General features: G+C 48.5%; 1 protein-coding gene across 4 annotated transcripts in view; it reads right to left on the bottom strand.

The window, feature by feature from the left end:
- MIER2 (MIER family member 2) overlaps positions 1-20,200 on the bottom strand; it is a 46,205-nt gene that overhangs the window by 12,329 nt on the left and 13,676 nt on the right. The window contains exons 4-11 of one of the 4 annotated variants that reach the window (XM_084826263.1): positions 18,387-18,512; positions 16,791-16,914; positions 9,094-9,200; positions 8,599-8,668; positions 6,861-7,012; positions 6,351-6,432; positions 3,243-3,337; positions 717-844 (exon numbers count right to left, since the gene is read on the bottom strand). In XM_084826263.1, the coding sequence (XP_084682389.1) occupies positions 717-844; positions 3,243-3,337; positions 6,351-6,432; positions 6,861-7,012; positions 8,599-8,668; positions 9,094-9,200; positions 16,791-16,914; positions 18,387-18,512 (884 nt within the window). The remainder of the gene's footprint in view (positions 1-716; positions 845-3,242; positions 3,338-6,350; positions 6,433-6,860; positions 7,013-8,598; positions 8,669-9,093; positions 9,201-16,790; positions 16,915-18,386; positions 18,513-20,200) is intronic. The other 3 variants (XM_084826264.1, XM_084826265.1, XM_084826266.1) reach the window with 3 other exon arrangements.

Genomic DNA, 20,200 nt, shown 5'->3' with positions numbered 1-20,200 from the left:
ACGCTTGGAGTGAATCTGTGGAAGGACTGTGAGCTGGACTGAAAACAAATTCCTGCAATGCAGAGGCACTCTGGCTCTGATCCCCAAGTCACGCGTTTTCTGCACGGTTTCTGGAACTGAAGGCACGAGAAGACACAGTTCTACTGGTGAAGATGAGCTCTCTGGAGGGCAGAGCAGCAGAGGGCCTAATGTAGCCCTCACTGCTCTGTTTATGTAGGTATAAGTGGGAGAAGTCGGAGCCTCCCGCTCTGTGCACTGATGGGGCTGCAAGATGGAGGCCGGAAAAACCTTGCTTCAGAGGAAAAGTGGGAAGTGGCCCAAGATTAATCTTTCTTCAGAGAGCCTGCCTCCTAGTGGACAAGGAGGGAGCCCCACGTGTCTTGGGCCCTGGCTGATGACACGTGGGGACAAAGAAGAGGCAGTGGTATCCTCCACAATCCAGCATGGCTAGACTCCTCGGGGTTGGTTCTTCCTGCTATGGCTAAATACTTCTGAGCTAGACCTCGGTGTTTGCAAGGCTGTCTTCCGAGTCTGCTTCTTAGCCTTCCTATTCTTCTCTACCTGCTCTATCCCAGGCTTCTTGGGTCAACCTGCCCCGTGGACCTGGCCCCAGCGCTTCTGGGCCCAATGCCTCTGGGACTTGCGTTCCGGCTTCCCATGCGCTCGGCCGCCTGCGGCCCAGCACCGCCAAACATTACTGATCGTAGTCCACGCACGTGGCTCCAGGGTGGAGGACATACTTCTTCCTTCCAAACCGCGTCTGCTGGGTGAAGTAGTCATAGCGGTCAGACTTCTTCCACATGTAATAGTACTCCACGCACTCGCCCACCGACCGGGTGCGGACCTGTGGACGAAGAGGAGGGGAAGGTGAGGTGAAGCTCAGAAAGGCCGGGATTCGGGGGGATAGCCTGCCTGGAATCAAACCTGCGTGAACAGGGTGCATGTCCCAGAATCCTTTGCGATGCACCAGGTTTCCATACAAATCATTCAGGGGGAGCCTTGACAGATGACTCAACAGTAGTAGCAGCCCACAGTAGTAATAGTAACAAATAACAACAAATAACAGCAACAATAAATAATACACGTATTCAGCATCTAGTAGAGTACTTCCAAGAGTTCAAAATGCTTCATGTACATTATCTAGCTGGAATCCTTACAACAACCCTGCAAGGTAGGCCAGCCACTATTTCTCTCCCATGGCTTCATTGGGCTCCTCCATCACCTGGCAGCAGCCATCCCATCAGCCAGCAGCAGAGGGAGGGAGAGGGGGATAGGAAGCAGGGCCACTCCCTCTGCTCTGCTGAAAGACCTCCTCTCCCCGAACGGCTTCCTTTCCAGGTGCTCACAGGAACTACTATTTAACTTTAAGGATTGGTGTCCAAGTTGGCTTTTGTTCCCTTCCCATCCCTTCTGCATCATATCTTCTAGATCCGCCTTCCCCAGTTGGGTGCCCTCAAGTCGTTTTGGACTACAGCTCCTATCATCCACAGCCAGCAGATCAGATCTGTTTATTTGCATGTAGTCATCAGACCATCACAACACAAACACGTATCAACACAAATATAACCTATTTATATCAACACAAACCCAAATCATAGAGAACAACCTTCAAATTCTGGACCTCTAGCTAAAATAAGTAAAATCGCACAAACTTATATAAAATCACTCACCAACTTAAAAGTTCTGAATCTGCCTCATAAGGCAGAGCATTCTCATTTAAGGATTTTTCTCTAGCACCAACTACTACAGATAGAAAACATGCAGCCTTTGCAGTCAAGATACCTATGCTGCCCACAAGAGATTAGAGTCTCATGGACAGACTTCCCCAAATATTGTTCACTTATAGGGATGGAAAACCTGTGACCCTCCTGAGGTTTTGGCCCACAGTTCCCATGATCCTTCACCACAGCTAGGCTGGTGGGAGTTGTAGACCAAACACATTATACAGGGGACGATATATAATAACACGTACAACTTCTTCCACCTGTTTTAAACCACAAGGACAGATACACTCAGAATATGGCCTATTCTTCCTTCTGACACAGCTGAAGGCATCCAGTTTAACCAAGCTTTAGTAAAGGCCATCCTGTCTCTCTGAGGATGCAGTCCTATGCAAGTTTAGACAGAAAGAAGTCCTACAACTCCCAGCATTCCCCAGCCAGCCCTGCTGGATGAGATGGACCTTTTGATCTTATCCAGAAAAACTCTCCAGCAAGGCTCTCCATGCTGGCTTGGGAATGCTGGGACTTGTAGGACTTTTTTTCTGTCTAAATATGCATAGGATTGTGCCCTAAATAACGGTCAAACAAAAGGAGTGCAAGGGAAATTCTTATACAATGATGCTGTTTTGGAAACCGATGTTGCTGCCTATATCTGTAAATATATGTCTCTGCCTCAGAATTATTCTGGCAACCTCTCCCCCCAGATTCTTTATACAGAGCCTGCAGAACCCTGGCCACACTGGCTGGGGATGGTGGGAGTTGCAGTCCAGCACACCTGGAGGGCAGCTGGTTGGGGAACGGCTGTTGTGGATTGTTAAGTCTGGAGAGGCAGGGACTGCTTTTACTGACTGTACAGGCAACCAGATGCCAAGCCCACAAGCAGGTCATGAAGACTGCACCCACCCTCCCTGCATAGTTTTATGTCCCTGGCCTTTGTTACTCAGAGGCAGGCAGCCCCTGAATATGGAAGGTCCTTTTTAGCTATTGTAAGAGCATAAGGAGAGCCTTGCTGGATCAGACAAAACATCCATCTCGTCCAGCATCCCATTTCTCAATAGTGGTCAACCAGATGGCCCCCAATGAGAAGCCCATGTGCAGGTTATGAAGGAAACAGCGAACGGGTGGCCAATGCAGCCTTCTGCAGCTTTGTCTGTGCTTCTGCAAGCCAGCAGCCCTCCCACAAGCTCTGAGCTCTGCCTCTAGCTTTTCCCACTTCACTCTGCGATGGACCCTAGCATCCCTCAAGTCATACCCCTCACTCTCTTCCCGCTCCGAAAGCTGGGTTCTCATGGTGGAGGAAAGGGGGGGGGCGTTCAGGCTGGGCCATCTGTGTGTCAAGGTCTTGGGAAGACCTTGGGAAGGAAGCTTTGCTGTGTCTGAGCTCACTAGGGAGGGAGCCTCCCCCAATTCTGGCTGTTTCCATTCTGAATCCGAGCTGCTAAACATCTCCACATCCTCAGATTCATTCCTGACAATCTGCATGTAATTCGCTCAAACTAATGCATGCTGCTGCCGATTTACCTTGTTCGCTTGAATAAGGTGGAAGTTTTTCCCGTGGACCCGAAACCCGTGTTCAAAGTTCCTGCATTCCTCTTCGCTCCAGGCACAGAGCTCATCTGAAAGGAAGGCAACAAAAAGGGAGATGGGAATTATTTGCAAGAGACATCCATTTAGCATTTTCTAAACTTCCTCAATAGCCATGGCATATTTTTGGTTAATATTCTCAACTAAAATGGGAGAAACAAGCCTCTCTCTCACTACCAAGGCCTGCCACCTCTCTTCCTCTCTTGGGTCTTGCTGGATCATTCAGTGCAGGAAGCCGAGGAGAATGACCCTGCCTTGGAGGAGACCTCCCCATCAAACCCTTGCAGGAGTCACCCATCTGGGCTTTCCTCCTTCTAGTTAGAGGGCATGCTCACATTAGTGACGTGTGCAGAAACATCTGAAGGTGGTAAATCTTACTCTTAAGATTCACTTTTAGGGAGCGCAAGAGTGTTACCTGCCCTTGGGTAATTCTGGATGTCAAGATTAACCAGGCATTGCCCTCCTTGTCATATCTGGCATTCATAAGGCCCAGAAATGTGATAGATTTTAAAAAACTTTTATATGAAAACCCATGCTGTTAGGAACCTAACTTCTGTGGTTTAATTTCCTCCTACTTGCAAACAGCCCTGACTAGCAGCCAAATCTGATCAGAATGACAAAGAAGTTGTTCACACAACACAACCCAGAGTATGGGTTGTCACTGACTGAAGTCTGGATTGTTTTTGTGGTTAACAAACCATGATTTGTTAGCGCAGCTGGGTTCACACAACACAACAACCCATATTCAACCCTTAATCAGCTCATAATCTGGGTTGTCGTGTTGCCTGAACCAGGTCTAACACAGCATCCCTGACTTGCTCCCCTAGGGATTATCACCTGCCCCAAACATTTATTTATTTGAAGCATTTCTTAGCCACCTTTCAAGACTGCCGTCTTCCCAAGGAAGCTTATAATGCAAGACAAAATATACTGACTAGATCAGTATAACAAGTTCATGAAATCATAAATTAACGTTAAAACCAATTTAAAAATGAACCAGTAACAAATATAATAAAACCTCTGATTTAAATAATAAAGAAAGTAAGGTTTCAAAACTCTCTTTAAAAACCCACGACAGATGGAGCCAGCTTTCTATCTCTTGGGAAGGAGCTCCATACGTCACGGGCCACCACCGAGAAGGATCTTTCTATAGTACCCGCCAAACTTACAGACGCTCTGTTTAGCTGATGGCACCATAGCCTCCCTTATAGAAGCCTGGCATGTCCTTGTTCTTATTTAATAATAACAACAATCACCTCCGTTTGCTTAATTTCATTTCTTATATTTCTATACTGCCCCATAGCTGAAGCTCTCTGGGTGGTTCACAAAAATTAAAAATCATTAAAATACTTGGCTGTTGTGGGAAGCTGCCCCTTTTGAGCATGCACCTCCTTTGCTGAGGGAACTGCACTGGCTGCCTATTCACTACTGGGCCAGGTTTCAGGTTCTAGTACTAGTGTACAAAGCCCTAAACAACTTGGGACCAAGATACCTGGGAACACCTCCTTCTTTATCAACCTGCCCAGTCACTGAGGTCATCAGAGGGCATGTTCCTGGTGGTTCCACATGGACCCATGGCCTGGCTGGAGTCCACCAGGAAAAGAGCCTTCAGTGTGGTGGCCCCCTTCCTGTGGACCTCCCTGCCTTTGGAGGTCAGGCAGATGCCAATGTTGTGTTCCTTCCAGTGCCTCCTGAAGACATTGTTATTTTGAGAAGCCTTCCTTGAGTGACCAGCCACGGCTTATTAAATTCGGCCTTACTGGAACTTGTCTTGTTTTAAAATGTTTTAACAGTTTTAACATGGTGTTTTATTCTTCTGTCTCTGCTATTCACCACTCCGAAATCTTTTGATGTGGAGCAGTATATAAATATTGTAAATAAAATAAATACAAATACAAAAACATTGTGTAAGGTATAAAAAACTGCTTTGCATTTTCAAGTGTCCGAAACACTTGCCATGCATTCTCTAGTTCTGGGGTCTGCAACATGGTGCCTGTGCCCACAGATACTATTCTTGGTGGCCGCCAGGCTCCCTGCCCTTCCTGGTTTTTATCTGTTCCTCAGAATTTTCTGAAAATTTAAACCCTTAAAAACAAACTGGGAGGCCGGCATGCTGCAAAACAAATTGCTACCCTCCAGTGCCATTTTTATTTGGGTTCAAAAGAGCGGTTTTGTGTTTTGGAGCTCAGAGCCTGCCCCTGCCTTGTACTTAAGTCTTTGGAACCTCAGGGCACAGGGGCAGTCTACCTCACATTACTAAATGTGGGGGGACAAAGAATGCCAAAGAGGGCTCCTGCCTTCACATCCTGCTTTACTGGCTTCCCGAAGGCATCTGGTTGGCCACTGTGGGAAGCAGGGTGCTGCATTAGATGGACCTTTGGTAAGATCCAGCAGGGCTCTCCTTACAATATGAGTGTTCAACCTGGGCTGGAGGGGCATGGGTTCAAATCCCTGCTCAGCCATGAAGATCACAGCTTGACTTAGGCCAGTCGTGGAGTTTCTGCCTAAGTCTTGCAGGGTTCTTCGCAATTATAAAAGGGGGAGGGTGGGAATGACAAATGATGGACACCTCCCTGCTGCAGGGCAGGATTTTAAAAAAGAAGTGTGGAGAGTCGAGGCCAGGGGTGGGGAACCTCAAGCCTGCGAGGCAAATCCAGCCTGCCTGGGGTTCCAATCTGGCCCTCTGGGGTTCCTCAGATAGCCACGCTTCCCTTCCTAGCCCCGCCCCCTTCTCCCCAACTGTTTGGTGGTTTCCCGGCTTTTGTGTGGTTTTTTCTCCCACTCTAAAAGGCTGAAATCCTTCTCATAAAGCTTAGTGACTGGCAGGAAGAACTTGAAGCTACAATAGGCCAACATGTTGGGTGTTTTGGCTCTGCTCATATTGCCTTTGGCTCTGCCCACCACTGGAATGCGGCCTCCGAGAGCTTCTCCGAAACAGAATTCAGCCCTCGGGGTGAAAGAGGTCTTTCTCCCTTCCCTGCCCCCAGCAGCACTGACAGCACCAGACGGCCTCTGCTGTGGAGCGCTGGACTCCCTCTCTCTCACCTTGAATGACCTTCACGTTGAACCGGAGTCTCCGCAATGCCTCTTCCGTATTGAAGTTGCACTTCACCAGTTCGTACAGCGCCTGTGGAACACATGCGCGCACACCCGGGGGGCGGCTCATTAGGCAGCTGGGGCGGTGGGGGAAGAGTAAGAGGAGGGAACAGGAATTTGGGGGTGGGGACACAAAGGAGCAGAGCCGGGTCCAGACCACCTCACTTCACAGAGGGACAGCAAAGCAATGATGGTAGGGGGGGGACTCTAGCTCTGTGGCCGAGGACCTGCTTTGCATGCAGGTCCCAGGTTCCATCCCTGGCATCTCCAGGTAGAAGGATCAGGTAGCAGGTGATGGGGAACAGCCTTCTCTGTGCAAGCCACTGCCAGTCTCCTCCATGGGAGGAGATTTGGGGTCTCACCAGAGCTTTTAAATTAATCTATTCCCCAGGGCACAGCAGCTGACCCCCAGCGGCACCGAGGACCTCTCCCCTGTTTGGGAATGACCACCACACTTACCTGCTCGTTATCCTTCACTGTCTCTCCTTCCGGAAGGCTGGCGACGGAGACCTCGTCCCACCTCCTCTTGATGGCTCGGTAAAGGAACTCTTCCACCTCTCTCTCGGGCAGGATGTTTGGGTCCCAAAGCAGCTGGTCGTCATTTTCGTACACTGGAAGAGAAAACATTGGCGGGCACGGATGTTGGAGGTCAAGATCCACCCTGAGTTGGCACTATGGCTTGCGCACGCACGCTGAGATCCTGCAGGAGCATGCAAAAAGCTCTGCGAGAACCTCCACTTTCACATCAACAAAAGGGCAAGCCACTGGTCCTTATGACTGCAAAGATATGCTTGAAAAAGGAGAGACAGCAGCCAGCATTTCCAGTTAAAAGGGATCCCTGGTAGGAGGTTTGGGGAAAGGCCTCTGTGCAAGACCAGACAACGCTGGTTTAGACAGGTAACAGCTTGCCCTGGTATAAGGGGGTGGGGGGGACCGTAGCTCAGTGGGTAGAGTCCCGCTGCATGCAGAAGGTTCAGCCCCTGCCCCTCCCAGGTAAAAGATTCAGGCGGCACGTGATGGGAAAGAACCTTCTCCGCCTGAAACCTTGGAAAGCTGTTGCCAGTCAGAGCAGACAATAATGGCCCAGATGGATGAACAGTTTGAGCTGGTCTAAGGTAGCTTCCTATGCTGCTAAAGTGTGAACACAAAGCCAGCACAAAGTGGCTGAATAAGATTTCCAGGAGTCGGGGGATGGCGGTTCTCAAGCCCTTGCCCCTTCCCATTCTTAGCAAAAGAAGAATCATGCAAAATCATGCAAAAGAATCATGCAAATCAAAACCAGAATTAATTATACAAAGGCAAGACGAATTATGCAGGCGTGCTCAGTCTGCAAATCTTATACAGATTACACTGAATTCAGCTTTTCCAGTGCACAATTTGCATTGTCCGGGCAACAGAATTCTATATATCTGCTTTTATCGTGGAATATATACACGGTTCTCCTCATTGCACGTCTTGGGTAAAGTCACCCTCAGTTCCCACCTGTGAAATGGGAACAACAGCAACTTATATTGGTTATTATAAGGGTTGTTGTTGTGAGAATGGAACACTAAAGATGACCTCCCCGGGACCTTTAGAGCAGTGCATGCCTCATAGCTCAATTAAGGCTGTCACACTCTGCCTTCCCCGAATTTTTAACAGAGCCTTGTACAGAAAAGTCACTAGCATGCAATATTTTTTTTTATTAGCACACTACAGATAACCTCTTTTTCCACACTGGCCACAGAGGAGGGCAAGTCACCTCCTCCTTTGTAGCCAGCATGGAAATGCAGGATACCGGCCTCTTAGCACGCTAGTAAAAATTGCCTTCTACCAGAGAGGCTGGCAAAGAAGACAAGGTATGGGTTTTAATTCCTCCGCCAGCAGGGAAGCCCAGCCAACTGGCAGAGGAATGGAAAGATCTGTCCCTCCTCCACTAGCCCACTCACTCACCTACCTGGAATTCTTTGTACTTGCCTGTATGGGATTCCTGGTCGCCTATGGCCACCAAGGCAAGGACTGAAGTACAAAGCTGCTTTAAGGTTCATCTTTTAAAAGATGAAATCAGAGTTACTCAGGAAGGTGAACTTGTGCTCCTCCAGCACCAGTTTCTGCACCGGAAGGACGATTCCCTGGAACACGCACACACAGACACCACTGACAAATGCAAACACAGCCTGGAGTATTACAGCCCACCACAATAGGGAAGGCCTCCCACCTTTTTCGCCATGTCTGTTCAAATGGAGGAGAGGGACAGCTGCCTGATACTGAGGCCCAACCATGATCTCCTGCAAATAAATATTAAGAATAAAATCGAGAAAGAGAGAGGAGAACAGGACAGGATCTGGGAAGACCCGATTATTCAGATTCTATTGATGAAAGGGGTGCGACCTCTCTCCCCAGGGAACTTGTAGTACAGCCGGCCACAACCTGGCCCCCTCCAGATATGTTGGACTAAAGCCCCCATGGTTGGGAATTGTAGTCCAGCACATCTGGAGGGCACCACATTGGGAGAGGCTGTTCTACCACACTCAGGGGCTCACGTTTCCGATTGCTGCAGCGAATGCATCATGGCCCTCTGGCGAAGGTGATGAGAGGAGTCCCAGCCTTCTGTTTCAGGCTTGGGCAGCCGTAGGGAAGGCATAATCCTCTCAGCCTCAGCCCCTCCCCTCACCCTGCAGTGAGGAGATGATCACGGGCTCCGAAGACGCACCTTCTTGCAGTCATTGGAGGGAATGGAGTCTTCTTCGGAGTCCTCAGCTGAGGAGGAAGCACAGGGAGAGGAGCAAGGGCCCTTGTCTTCATCAGCAAGGAAGTTGGCTTTTGGAAAGATGGAACGGAGTTTTATTCTCTTTCGTTTGTAAAATCTTTGTTGAAAATTAAGTTTGTCAACAATGACAGCAGAAAACAGACAGCAGTCAGAGAGTACAATTAACAGAATTACATGGTCATCAGGTGGTTAATGTCTAGTCAGCACAGTGAAATTTGTAAAGGGGTGTGTGTGTGTTTTAAATAATGAATGGACCCAGCTTTCCACAGACTTCTTGAAAAGAGGATTTAGGGTGCAATCCCACTGGATCTGCCCTCCGAACTCGGAGGCTTACAAGTATCCAGAGCAAAGTGAGAGGCACGCCACACCTCCTGCTCTGCAATTTAGCTAGACAGGCATTTTCACGTGGGTGTGTTGGTGAGGGGGAGGCTGGGGAGAGAAGGGGATATGGCATAAGCCGTCCTCACCCATTGGCACGCCCTCTTTTCCTCCTTTCCGAGCTCATGTTTGCGAGCTCATACATGGAGAGAACCACGCCAGCTGTGAGGGGAGCTCAGACTCCTGGGCCTGAGGTTAGAGCATTGTCTCTGCCTTGGATCCAGGAATCTGAAAAATCTTATAGCCCCCCAGATGCTGTCTAAACCCACAGGATTGCTCTCTTAGACAAATTCCTAGAGGATTAAGGCTATCAATGGCTACTATAGTCATGTTGGCTATATGCTACCTCCAGTATCAGAAGCAGTATGTCTTTTAATACCAGTTTGCTGGGAAACGCAAGTGGGAGGGTGTTATTACACTTATGTCCTGCTTGTGGGTTTCCCATTGGGGCATCTGCTTGGCCACTGTGCGAACAGCGCACTGGACTAGGTAGCCTTTGGTCTGATCCAGCACGGCTCTTCTTATGGGCTTAAGTAACAACTTGTAAAATACTGCAGGTAGCATATCACTGGTGGCCACCACTAGATCTTGTGGCAGGGAATTCCATAGTTTAATGATGTGCTTTTGTCCGTCCCAAATCTCCCATGACTTGGCTTCCCTGAACTACTCCATGGGGCTCTAGCATTACAAGAGAGGGGTCTCCCTTTCCAGTTTCTCCACACCACGCATAATTTTACACACACAAGTGTTACCCACAGTTGGCTTCCAGGGCTGGGGTGGGAGCACAATAAAACTCAACGAACCAGCTACTGGAGGTCTATTCTGTGGCTACTCAACAGGTTCAGAAGCAGTATACCCTTGAATGCCAGTTGATGGGGAACAGGGGCAGGAGGGTGCGACTGCACCCATGTCCTGATTGTGGGCTTCCCACTGGGGCATTCGGTTGGCCACCGTGGGAGCAGAAAGCCAGACTAGAATGGCCTTTGCTCTGATCCAGCTTTTGTTATGTGCTACCAACTTGTTAAATCTAGCACACTTGGTGGGGAGGGAGAAAGCCCTCTGTGAAAAGAACAGGTAGCCTCAGAGTATTTTTAATCAATAAAATGAGAGAGGTTGAAACGAGGGCTGCAAACTTAGTCGTGTGGTCCAAAGAATGTTTACTCAGAAGCGAGCTCCACTCAGTTTCAAGAAAGTTTCAAGAAAGCAGAGTGGCTTTGCTTCCCATGAGGTACATCAGAAGGTGGGTTATCCCAGTTCAGGCTTACTTTACCACCTCTAGCCCAATATTATCTCCCCTTAATGGCAGCAGCACTTATGGGTTGCAGACAGAGAAGCCCGTTCTCTGAGATCACCCTGTCCCATCTCCTCCTACCTGCTCCTTTTAGGGTGCAACACTATGCATGTTTAGGCAGAAAAAAGTCCTGCAACACCCAGAATTCCCCAGCTAGCCATGCACAGGATTGCAACCTTAACTGGAGATGCTGGGGACTGAACCGTGACCTTCTGTGTGCAAAGCAAGTGTTCTACCACTGAGCTACAGCTCCCCCTGCAATGCACCATTGCTTCTGGCCAAAGAGGCCTGGCAGGCTTTTGAAACAATTCAAAAGCCTGCTATGTTTGTTCATCAGAGACAAAAGTGTGTCAAGACTATGCACACCACGAGCGGCGGTCTTCAACTCTCTCTTTTTTAATGTGCTCTTTTTATCCACTGTTGTACTGTTTGCATTTTATGTCTTTATTAACTTGGGTTATTGAGTGGTTTAACAATATAATGAAGAAATCGCCTCCATTAAAATCTGCTTCCTGTTCAGTATGTGAAGTAACCTTAAAGTTGCTTCATAGATGGTATCTTGCTCCGGTGAAGCTGAGTTTTATGAACCCTTCTTTATCCCCTAACTGTTGGAGGGGATGCATGGAACGTGAATCCTTCTTTCATGTGTGGTGGCTTTGCCTCCACGTAACAGATTTCTGGGATCGCATCTTTAATCAGATTTTTATTATTACCAAACCGTTAGTTCCCCAAACCCCAACACTCACACTCCTTCCCCAGTTTATAGATACAAAATTATTACACAGAGAACTGATAATTTTTCTTTTAACAGCAGCTTGACTTACAATAGCAGGGGGGTGGAAAACTTCAGATTTTGCTTTAGAGATCTGGTACAGTCGTGTAGGGAAGCTTGCCCTGATGGAAAAGCTAACTCACAACTCACTCATGGAAAAGGCGCATATCATTCTGAGGCATGTGATACCATGTGGCTTCCTTTTGCCACCCGTGTATCTGAAATCTCTTAATAAAGGTTTAGAAGAAATAAATCTATAACAATAAAAAGAGGATGTCTGTCTGTTTCTCTGTCCATCCATCAGCGTCATAGTATCAAGACTGTGGAATGTAGACACCTGAAACCTGGCATGCATACTAAGGGGACCCCAGGGGTGTACACCTCCAAGTTATTTTGTTTTAAAAATACGTTAATTAATTTAGGATGCAATCCTATGCATGTGTAGACAGCAAAATAAGTCCTACAACTCCCAGCATTCCCTAGCCAGTATGGCTGGCTGAGGAATGCTGGGAGTTATAGGATTTTTTCAGTCTATGCGTGCCTAGGATTGTACCCTTAAATGTGTCCAATGTGTCTATGTGGTTGAAGCCTGCAGTAATATCTTCATCCACTAGGGAGAGACATCCCTAATCAGCATATCGCTTTGCAGTCCATGTAGTTTGAATCCGGGGGGATGGCTGAGGGACAGCGTTATAGGCCTGCCCCCTACCCCCTGCTGTGGGGAAGCCCCCCTCCATGGGAACAGAGTGGAAAGGCCCTTCCCTTAGGGGTTCACCGTGGCAGGGGCTGTGTGTAGGGCTACCAGGAGCTGTGGCTTGACTCAGAGGGGGAAGGCACAATTTGTCTAACTCTCACAGTTGTGTAAGTTTGCTTGAGGGCTTTACTGTATCGAACTAAGGGCTATTCCAACCCATGCGAAACCAGGTCCATTTGCTAGTAAGCAAACAAAGAAACAAACTCTGAAAAAAACACTGCCGTCTGCCTCCAAGTTGAGTTCAGTTGGACTCGCATTTCCAAGTTGGCCTGCACAAGACTGCCGTAATCAATAGATTAATTAACTGGGTGTTTTAGTTGATTCATTGGTTGGGAATGAGAGTTCAGAGCACACCTGTTTACTTTCAGAAACTATTTTAATGAAACGGGGTCAAAAAAAGATAGCTGCTGTCTCTAAGGGCGCAATCTTATGCATGTTTAGACAGAAAAAACAACCTTTGTAGGCCTTTTTTTCTGTCTAAACATGCATAGGATTGCGCCCTAAAGTTGCAATCCTATGCAGACTTTCCTGGGAGAAAGTTCCATTAAACACAATGGGATTTACTTCCATGTAAACATGCATACAATGCTCTGCAAGTTAGCTTTGAGAAGAACCTTTTAAAAACATACTTTTTACTGTATAGTTCTCATAAATGGTACAGAACAATATATTTCATTACTTATACTAGCTATATGAATCAGCCACAATATAGAAAATCAAACAAGGACTTACAATAATATCTATTACATAGCAACATTGGGCTTATTTCCTTAATTAAGCATGCTGTTGCATCTCAAGTTCTTAAAAATTACATAACATTCTCAAAATATCAGTATCTCCATAGGAACATTATTATGTCCTAACCTTACTAACCTTTCTCCTCTGTTCATGGGACCAAACCAGATGAGTAAGTCATCATGCCTGAAATTTTTTTTAAAGGAAATTCACAGAACAAGAACCTTCACTGCTCTTCCATTTTTTACCTGTTTCTGCTCATGCTGTTACTATAAAGGGCTTGTATCCAATGGGGTCTTTGTGCTAGCGGAAAACAGTTCTGTTTGCTCAAGACGGGGCACCAGATTTCCCCCCCCCCATGCAACCCCTCTGCCATATCCCCTGAAAAGCTGTTCTTGAGAGTTGAGGGAACAGGGTGGAGCGTAGCGAGGAGGGGGGTGAAGTAGGCAGGGTGGATTGGAGAAAACTGAGTGCCTTTCCTTATGAAGTATTTTCCGCTAACACGAAGCCGTCACTGGATACAGAGCAAGTTGTTTACCATCTCTTGATGCTTTAAATGCACTCTAAAGGTCCAATATGTTTTGGTAATATGCAAATACATTTAAAAGTAATCACTTTATTAGGATGCAATCCTATGCACATTTAGAAAGAAAAAGGCCCTCAACAGCCTGGCTGGGGAATGCTGGGAGTTGTAGGACTTTTTTTTTTTGTCTAAATATGCATAGGATTGTGCCCTTAGGCTTCAATCCTAAACCTATTTACTGGACAGTTAAGTTCTATTGAACTCAAATGGGATTTACTAAATTTGCTTAGTATTGCAGCACACACCAATTAAAGAACCCATGATTCTCCTGGAGTTGTTGGACTGACTCCTATTAGTGCTAACCAGCATGCCAAATGGACAGGGATGATGGAAGTTGTAGTCCAACAACATCTGGAGGGCCACAGGCTCCTCACCCCAGGCTGCAGTCCTATGTATACCTAACAAGGAGTAAGCCCCACTGAAGACAGTGGGGTTTATTTCTGAGTCAACAGAAACTCTTTAGATCGGTCAACTGCCCTAGTTAAAATATTATTCTTCTGGCAGCTCACTCCAGATGGTGAGAGGAACAGATCACACACAGAGTCATTTTTCGAACCTCAGAGAGCTGAGGTTCCCTTCAAGCGCCAGTCTAAAGAGTAGACTTAAGGGTGAAGGACTTTCCTGGACTGAACCACTTCAGGGCTCAGGTGGGGGCAGGGGCGGTTATAGGTTTGAATACAACCTGAACAAAATTCTCTGCACATTTTTTAAATAACTCCCACCCTTCCCTAGCATGTCAGGGGGAAGGATCCAGACTCACTCTCCGCCCTGGCATGTGTTTTGTCTATGCTTGCGGTACTGTGTGTGTGCCAAGCCCCCAGCGGAGGAATCCTCTTCACAGGAGGAGCTAGCGCTCCCATAGACAAACAGCATCGAGGCGCAGCCCATGCCAGAAGACCAGGGGAAGGCTGGGCCCTCGGGGGAGATGTCTGTGAGTCCCTCCCCGGAAGAGAAGGGGAACTCCATCTCTGAGACAAAGGCTGAGCAACCCCCGCCCCAGGCCCCCACCCCGCTGAGGGTGTCAGTGTCTCAACAGGTAGGCCAGAACAACACCTGTGAGAGGGAGTGCTTGTCTGCAAAGGAAGGTTCCTCGTAAGTAAAGGACTCCTGGTGAGTAGGCCCTCCTCACAAGAAGGAATTCTTCCAGAAGTCTTGGGTGTGTTGCAGCTGAGTTCTGGATCGGGCCCTGAAGGCTCCAGGTTATAAGCCTTGGTCGGAGGCAGGGAGGCCTATTTGAACACCTTATTTTAGCTCCTAGTACCTTGAAACTGTACTTCCTTTCACCTTGCGTCTCTTTGGGCTGATCTGTTGTGCTGCTGGCTCCTGATAAGACCCTGCTTTTGAACTGCCCCTTTTTCCTGGACTGGTAATATTGTGCTTTGACCTTGTGCTTGGCCACTGACTGTGCTAAATGGAATTGCTCCTCATTTGCTCCAGGGATGAGCCCATCCCAGCCATAGCAGGACTGTGTGTATGTCTTGAACCAGCCCACCCCGCAATCCTGCTCTGTCAACCTACCTCCTGCTCCACCAGAACTTTGTTCCCACTGCAAACCTGGCAGTCAGCGCTCATCACTTCAAAGGTGTCTTCTAGGCCACAGGACGAGCCCACCCGTGCATTCTGTCAGGTGGTCCTCCCACAATGGCCGATCCCATCCCACCGGACCTTATAAAAACCCCAACCATAGAGCTTCACCCTCAATCTGAACCAACTGCTTCCCTGTTTGCTACACCACTGCCCTGGCCTTGACTATACACCTGTGTCTGATCCTCTGTCGCTGCTTGTTTTGAACCCAGCACCTGCCTCTCTGGCCTATTGGGATTAATAGTCAGCTCCCAGGGCCTGACTCTTGCCAAAGCATGACATTAGAGAACCCTTCACACGTTATATACCAAGGGTACTGAACCTCAGGCCTGTGGGCCAAAATTGGCCTGCCTGGGGTCCCAATCTGGCCATCTGGGGCTCCCCAGAAGGCCCCAGCCTCTTTTCCCCAACCTCTGATTATTTAGCAGTTTTCCGGCTTTTGCATGGCTCCCCCCACCCCATTCTAAAAGGTTGAAATGCCTCTCTTAAGGCTTAAAGACTGGCAGTAAGAGCTGCAAGCTACTATACGCTGGTATTTTTGGCCACTGGAATGTGGCCCCTGAGAGCTTCTCTGGAGAGTGAATCTGGCCCTTGGACTGAAAGAGTTTCAACAGCATTATATATGCTGATATGATTACCATGCCTTAGAATTTTCCCTTGCAGACATCCATGCCTTGGCACATGAAGTTCTACTGATCATTTCAGTCCCTAGGAAAGCTACACTTGGGAGAGATTTACAGCATGGGCTTCCCCCTGCCAACGTACACTGTTCGGCTTCCCCTGCCTCCAATCTTGGGGGCATAGACTTACTCCCTAGTCATCGCGTGAGTGCCACATAATGCCTATAATGCGTGAAGGGGGTTATGTTGCAGGGAGTTTCTTTTCATGGGAGTGCATTTAGACATGCATTCCACCCCCACTGCAACCTAAGTGGCACAGTTTGGGGGGAAACTGGACCACTCGATTCTCCTAGTTCTGGACTGCTCCTTAGTTGCCTGATGCTGGTGGATGCTTGCCCCAATTTCCCAGCAGACTTTTAAAACAACAACAGTCTCATTTGCACATAATGCAACCCATGTTGAATTCTGGGTTGTGGTGATGCGTGAATCCAGATGCACTAACAAGCCATGATTGGTTAACTACAAACAACCCAGAAAGAGAACTCAAGGTTTGTTGTTGCATTGTGAACTCTGTTGTTTAAGACATGGTTGTCATTACATGTCATGTCAGAACCATGGATTATTTTGCCAGGCTACAGAGGTGGTGGGCAAGAGTGGTCAAAACCCCCAGCCCCTCTACATGCCACAACTATAGTGCTGTAGAGGCATTTGGGATACAGGGAGGGGGTGGGTGAAAGAGGAGGGAAACAAACAACCCAAGGACTGAGAAAACAAACTATGGTTTGTTTGATTGTCTGCCAGACAAACCCTGGGTACAGCAAAAAAATATGGGTAAAATAAACCACGGGTTAGCGTTAAGTGCGAACCAGGCCAATGATTACCAGTCTCCCCTGGAAGCGCGCAAGATTCTCAGTCAAACTTACAGCGGTTCTGGTTGGGGAAAAGGTCCGATGCATCGTGGGACGTGACTGAAGGAGTCAGATCATCAGCTGAAGACTGTGTCTCCTCCTCCTCTTCCCCGGAAAGCAGATCCTTTGCTATCTGTTCCTTTAACCAACAACCAGAAAGAAGGAAGGAGGGAAATGTTTTTGAAATAATTTTTAATACATGTATTTTATTATTCAAAGTGCCAGTGGTTATGAACTTCGAGGTCCTAAATGGCTTGGGGCTGCCTAACTTTTAAGATGTGCAGGGGAGGCTCTTCTTCACATCCCGAAAGCATCAGACATTATTATGCTGGGATGTGGGAGACGGCCTTCTCCGTGACTGCACTGAGGCTGTGGAACTCCCTGCAAAGGGAGGTCTGATCCCCCTACCCCACCCCCAGCCATGGCTTTCCTCTGCCAGGCTGTCCTGACATCTTTATTCTAGCAGTCATTTGACCCAAGGAGGGTTGCTGTTTTTTAAGCAAATCAACCCTTCTTTTTTGCTTTGGAGAGAGCAATCCTACGGTCGCTAGACAGTGGCTAGATGGCCATAGGATATCGTGCTATCCAGGAGCCCACACTCTGAGGTCGGTTCCCAGAGAACTGACCTCCCCCCACTTCTGCGCTGTCTCCGAGGCAGCACGGAACAGCTCTGTCCTCTGCGCTCGCAAAAGAAGCGCGGAGCGGCCAGAAAGGGGCGTGGCTGGGGGCATTCCGGGGCAGGGAAAGCATAGCTGCCTGTACGACACATCCTACGTGTCATCCAGCAGCCTCCTTCCCTGCTCTGTCCTCCTGTGGCTAGACAGCCACAATTACCTGTCTAGCAGAAAAAGCTGGGCAGGAAGAGCGCAGAGGGAACGATGTACTCTGTGCTTCTCCTGCCCTTCTTTGGATAGGTGGTTGCCTCCAAGTTCAGAGGCAGGCGCCTATCTGGATAGGACTGCGCCCTGTCTTTATCTGCTGTAACCATCTCCTCTTTTACTGTAGCTAAAAAAAAAATAAAAATCATGGTGTTTTTTGCAGTTGTTTTTAAAACTGGGGAAAGCTGCTCTGAGCACTGTGATTGTGGCAGAAGGGTGGGATATACATTCACTTACAAACAAAGCAAAAACAAATGGTGTTTCCGGAGAAAGAATGGCCTCAGCGTACATACAGGCTGAGTTTTTAAGAAGATGACCAAAGAGGGGTTATTCAGCTCCAAAGTTCCCTTCTATAAGGCCAGGGTGAGCAACGTCCAAGGGCCAAATCCCCCCCCACCACCACTGGTGACCACAAACATCCTGGAGTGCGATTTTGTTTTAAAACAAAGCACACACTCCCCACAACTTTGCCTTAAAGGGAAAACACCAGGCAGGGATGCTGCAGCTGTGGCACCAAACTTCGGCAGCAACGTCTGTGGCGTGGGGCCACAAAAAAAGTCTTTACCCTCATCCCTCTCCCTTGCTAATGGTGACAATCACAAGGACAAGGAGCACAGAAAGCTGGCAGGCTCTCCTGGAAACCACAGCCCAGCAAGCCGGCGGCTCTGCAAATCCCTAGACACACACACACACGTCTCAGCCAGGGTGGAAAGCAGGCCAAACCCATGCTTACCTTATCCAAGGTCATGTCTGGAAGGTTGGGCGTAGCATCATTGCTCTCACTCTCCTGCTCGGAGATGGGGTCAGAGGCCTCATAGCCGTACAGTGCCAGCAGTTCCTCGAACGGCATTTCACTGTTCTGAACAAGGAGCGAGAGTAGCGCTCCATCAGATATGGAAGGCTCCCCCAGAGCGATACCAGCCTGGGCAAACCCGGAGGTGGCACAGCGGGCAGTCTGCACAGCTGGAACATAGGAAGCTTCCTTATAACAAGTCAGACTATTGGTCCATCTAGCTCAGAACTGTCCACCTGGGGTCTCCAGCATCGTCCCCGAGCCCCAGGGTGCCCACGGACACCTCTCTTGTTGCCCAGCAGGCTCCCTGCCCCTCCCGATTTTTATTTTATGATCACGCTTTTGTTCCATGTTTAAACTGGGAGGCCGGAATGCTGCAAACTGCATTCAATTCCAACAAGCAGGCTTGTGTTTTAGTGATCAGACTTTACCCTTGCCTTGTACTTAAGTTCTTGGACAAGTTACTTTTCTTTTAGTCTCACTAGGTTGCCTTCCTTGAAATGAGTGTGTTGTGATTTTGTGACCAGCCACGGCCACCACGGAAGCCATTTTTAGAAAGGGCAAGCTCCCACCCCCATAGCAACCATTTTGTAAAAGCGCCTGCAACGTTCTCATGAAACTCTAAAGGTGCTCCCTGACCCAAAAAGTTTGTGCATCCCTGACTGAGTGGCTGTGACTTTTCAGGGTTTCAGGCAGGAGTTTTTCCAGTCCACCCTGGAGATGCTGGGGATTGCATGGGACCTTTTGCACTCAAATTGTCTGCTCTACCACTGAACTATGGTCCCTACAGGGGAGGGGAAGGCTGAACTGCATCGTTAACTCGGGGAACTCACTGTCGCAAGATGCGGCAACAGCCACCATCCTGGATGGCTTTCAAAAAGAGTTCAGCACGTTCAGGGCGGAGGGGAGGTCTATCAACAGCGAGTACCTGAGAGAGTCAAGCAGACCCTCTGTATCCAGAAGCAGTCTACCTCTGAGTACTAGGTGCTGGGGACAAACAAGAAGAGAGAGCTGTTGCCTTCATATCTGTCATGCCCCCGTTGGGGGAATCCTCTACAGAGGAGGAGCCAGAGCTCCCAGAGACACACAGCATGGAGGAGCAGCCCATGCGGGGAGACCAGGAGGAGCCTGGGAGAGGCCTCTGTGGATCGCTCCCTGCTAGAGGAGGGGAGCTCCATCTCTGACACAGCAGCAGTATGTCAAGAGGTAGGCCAGAACAACCCCTGTGGGGAGGAGTGGCCATCTGCAAAGGAAGGCTCCTCATGAGTAAAGCACTCCTCGGGAGTGAAGGATGTCCTCATGAGAAGGACTTATCCCAGAAGCTACTGAGTCCTGCGTGAGGCTCTGGAAGTTCTCGCTTATACGTTCTCAGTTGAGACCTGCTGGAACAACACATTATTTCATCTCCAATTACCTCAAAGCTTCTCCTGGTGCTGCTGACTCCTGATAAGACCCCGCTTTTGAACTGCTCTTTCCTTCCTTCCTTCCTTCCTTCCTTCTTTATTTATTTATTTATTTATTGCATTTATATCCCATCTTTTTTCTTCTTGCAAGGAACCCAACACAGCTTACATTATCCCCCTCTCCATTTTACCCTCACAACAACCCTGTGAGGTAGGCTGGGCTGAGAGTCTGTGAATGGCCCAAAGTCACCCAGTGGGCTTCCATGGCCGGGACTAGAATCCAGATCTCCCAGCTCCCAGTCCAGGACTCTCATCACTACACCACACTGGCTCTCTTTTTTCCTGTACTGG

This window comes from Heloderma suspectum, chromosome Z (genome assembly GCF_057233095.1).
Source record: "Heloderma suspectum isolate Gila_16-S chromosome Z, 16-S_ref, whole genome shotgun sequence".
In the NCBI taxonomy this organism is placed as follows: Eukaryota; Metazoa; Chordata; class Lepidosauria; order Squamata; family Helodermatidae; genus Heloderma; species Heloderma suspectum.
The sequence above is the reverse complement of the archived record's forward strand: the minus strand, read 5'-3'. Positions and strand labels throughout refer to the sequence as shown.